General features: G+C 46.7%; 1 protein-coding gene across 1 annotated transcript in view; it reads left to right on the top strand.

Moving 5' to 3' along the window:
• Positions 1–3,114, top strand: part of LOC105561126 — a 6,948-nt gene extending 3,834 nt beyond the window's left edge. The window contains exons 2-5 of the mRNA XM_012010851.1: positions 935–1,202; positions 1,319–1,472; positions 1,589–1,786; positions 1,939–3,114. Of these exons, the coding sequence (XP_011866241.1) occupies positions 935–1,202; positions 1,319–1,472; positions 1,589–1,786; positions 1,939–2,861 (1,543 nt within the window). The 3' untranslated portion in view covers positions 2,862–3,114. The remainder of the gene's footprint in view (positions 1–934; positions 1,203–1,318; positions 1,473–1,588; positions 1,787–1,938) is intronic.
• The last annotated feature ends 415 nt before the right edge of the window (positions 3,115–3,529 follow it).

The following is a 3,529-nucleotide window of genomic DNA, read 5'->3' as shown; positions in this document are numbered from 1 at the left end:
ATATTATGTAAAAGTGCTCTGCAACGCTGTATCTCTAAGCTATGTAACACTGTTGAGTAAGGAGAAAGAGCAAAGAGCGAAAAGAAGAAAAAGCTGAACAACTACCGAGCTACAGAACTTATAGAGCGAAAATCTACTTATGAGAGGGAGAGAGAGAGAGAGAGAGAGAGAGAGACGATTTTTATTTTGATCTTGTACAAGTCACACGCAAAGAATACGTTTCAGACAGTGAGCGTTAACAAATATACATATTCAAATATTTATTTGAATGTATATTACTATATCTGTCTGTATTTGTTTTAAACTTCAAATCTTGACCCGGTATTTGTCGACTCTGAGATTGAACCATTCTTTAATTAATAGCAAGCTGAAATTGTGCAAATTACAAAGTTATGCTGAGCAGAGTAGAAAGCGTGTAGCATCGAAATGTTACGTAGGCAGCCAAACGGATGAGCGCGTTACCGATTTGCATTGATTTATCTCGCGAGCAGAAGGAACAGGGGGGGGGCGCGAAGGACACTAACAGGTCGTAATTACCGTACCCCTTTCGTTCAAGCCTCACGTAACGTTGCTAAAGTCGATTCTAAACTTATTAGTACGTTATTTTTAACTCGCCGGCGATTCGTCATCGGTGTTGAACGAACCGAGAGGCATTCCAGAGCCTCATAATAGCTTTCGCAAAACAATCTCGGAAGATGATCGAAAAAGAATACGAAAGACTCCTGTTGATCCTACGAGTAATGTAAAATCTCTTCACCGAATCGTCTTATAGGATTTCTTAGGATTTTCTCCTTCATTTTCTTCGCAAGAGGAATATAAGTAATCCAATTTTCTCATTGGGGAAGAAACGGCTATACCTAGCGCATATTTCTTTTTTTTAATTTCATGCTTGCACACAAAATCACTTAATTGTCTTAATTGAGATATAAAATGTGTTCTGTAATCGAATTAATACCAGGTGGAAGTACGTCAACGGTGAATGGGTACCAGGCGGGAAGGCGGAAGTGGCCCCGCCTAATCCGATTTACATTCATCCGGAGAGTCCGAATTTCGGAGCACATTGGATGAAGGAGGCGGTGTCATTCGCTAAGGTAAAACTAACGAATAAGTCGAACGGTAACGGGCAGATCATGCTGAACTCGTTGCACAAGTACGAGCCACGTGTTCATTTGGTCCGAGTGGGTGCCGAGGAACAGAGAACGGTACGTTTTCTTTTTTTCCCCCCCTCGTTTCTTTGCGCGTCTTTGAATTATTTGCGCCGTTTTAATACAACGGTTCTCCGTGATTTTATTTTATCATTGTTCTGTCGTCAATGCAGGTTCTCACGTATCGTTTCCCCGAAACGCAATTCATCGCGGTGACGGCGTATCAGAATGAGGAAGTTACGAGTCTCAAGATCAAATACAATCCATTCGCGAAGGCGTTTCTCGACGCCAAGGAGAGGCCCGCGGATTCGCAGACTTACTCGCAATGTGAGTTGACGCGATCAATAAAGCAAACATACAGAACGAAACTGTATGGGGAATGAATTGGAAATCGAAGCCGGTTCTGTCAAATGTTTCCTGGTAATACGAATAACATTTTGCAGATGCAGGCGCATTATTTCTACCTCAACCTACTATGGGATACGAGTACAACACTGCATCGGCGATAGCAGTCGCGCAAAACCAAGCATCGGCTTGTGTTAGCAATCACTTCTCTAATCCGTGCACCGGCGCCACATCTGGGCACAGAGGCACCTGCAGAGCAGTGCCTTATACCTTGAGGCACAAGTACGTCCAAGATGGTAGGTAAAATTCGTTTGCTGTCCGTTAATTGAAATCCTAATTAGGCCTTTGTCAAACGCCGGAAGAAATGTACGTTATATATGCTTCTTTTTCACGAGCAGAAGAATAGAATTTTGCGGAGAGAAAGTCAATTAGTTTTTCCCATACACAGAACAGCACGCAGACGCGTACGCGCCGATGCCGCTCTTGCATCCCACGGCTTACGTGACGGCTCCGGCCTGGTCGCCGCGGAGCCCGGAATCCCTGCAGACTCTCAATTCCGCGTGCCTGCCACCCGCCGCCTCGCAGGAGTGGCCGACGTCGCCGTCGCCGTCGCCAACGTCATCGCACACGGTCCTCGGCAGGGCCGTGGTCGGTACTGTCTCGACGACCACCGTGACCGGTTGTACCCTTTACGTGCCCTCGAATTTACCGTCTCAGGAGCAACACGGCGGACACTGCGCTGACGCGTCTTGGATACATTCCAACACGTTGGAGCAGCAACAGCAGCAGCAACAGCAGCAGCAGCAGCAGCAGCAGCAGCAACATCAACAGCAATCCTACTTGAACTTGAATCTCCATCTGCATCACCAAATGTCCCCGTACGGTCCCGTTTCGCACCCGGGGCTGCAGCACGCGGGCTTGCACCCACAAAGTGGAGAACCGGTTCCTCCGACGGACGCGAACGAATACGTTCACGAGTATCATCACGCCTCGCCGGTGCAATCGACCACCCCCGACCAGCATCGTCATCAGCAGCAGCATCATCCTCAAGCGCAGATGTTGCACGTGCAGACGCTGCCGCAGACAGAAACGTCTTCGCCGGTCAGCGTAGAGTACGACAGCCCGCCCAAGGAGCATCCCCACATCCAGATGGGCTATCCCGAGCAAACCGCGGACGCTTTGAACGAGGTGCAGCAGGACGACGAGAGACGATACTTGACCACGGTTGTCGACCGCTACCCTCATCATCATCATCATCATCATCCACATCATCGTAATCACCATCGACAGGACACGGAGATCGCCGACGAGCAGCCAAACGCTTGGACGCCGCTGACGCCACCCCCGGCGCCGCAGACCACCGCCATTTGACTCGAATTGGTACATTGGAAATTATGCACAAGTATTGAGCACACGCGAAAATGCACGTCCGAGCTTACTATCGTGTGTAAAATCGTCAACGTGGGGAATATTGTCTCAACGATCGATTCGATGATGCGGCGTCAGATGGATGCTAAATATATTAAACGCGACGATTAATCGAGAAAATTCTTCTCGCGCACGATAGATGTTAAAATGTATCGTTCCGTCCTAATTACTGTAGATACATTTTATTGATTCCCCTTAGGGTTACAAGGCGCTTTTGAAGGAACGTGCCCAAACCTCTTATAACACCTCTCTCTATATCCACTTCTCTATGTGGCGATCGAACGAAAAACCAACAATGTTTTGTTTGATTTTGAACCCAGGTCTTCGGATTACCAGACCAGCGCACAATCCTCTGCGTCACGATCGCCACGCCGTCCTAATTACTGTAGTATTCCGATTATTCTTAATCGATCGCGAAGATTAATAGCTGTGTCAAGTATGTCATGAAAAAATAAAGTGCAAATAAAAAGTATTCTTCTTTTTAAACGTCTTGCCTTGTACATATTATCAGTAGGATTTTAATGTTAAAGTGTAATGTACACTTTAAGCGACATTATTTCTCAGGTATAATCAAATTTTGTACGGAATGTCCTACTTTCATGTCACGTTAC

Source organism: Vollenhovia emeryi, unplaced genomic scaffold (genome assembly GCF_000949405.1).
Source record: "Vollenhovia emeryi isolate VEMERY1.0 unplaced genomic scaffold, V.emery_V1.0 DF939211.1, whole genome shotgun sequence".
NCBI classification, from domain to species: Eukaryota; Metazoa; Arthropoda; class Insecta; order Hymenoptera; family Formicidae; genus Vollenhovia; species Vollenhovia emeryi.
Note: the sequence above shows the minus strand (reverse complement) of the source record. Positions and strands in the feature narration are given on the sequence as shown.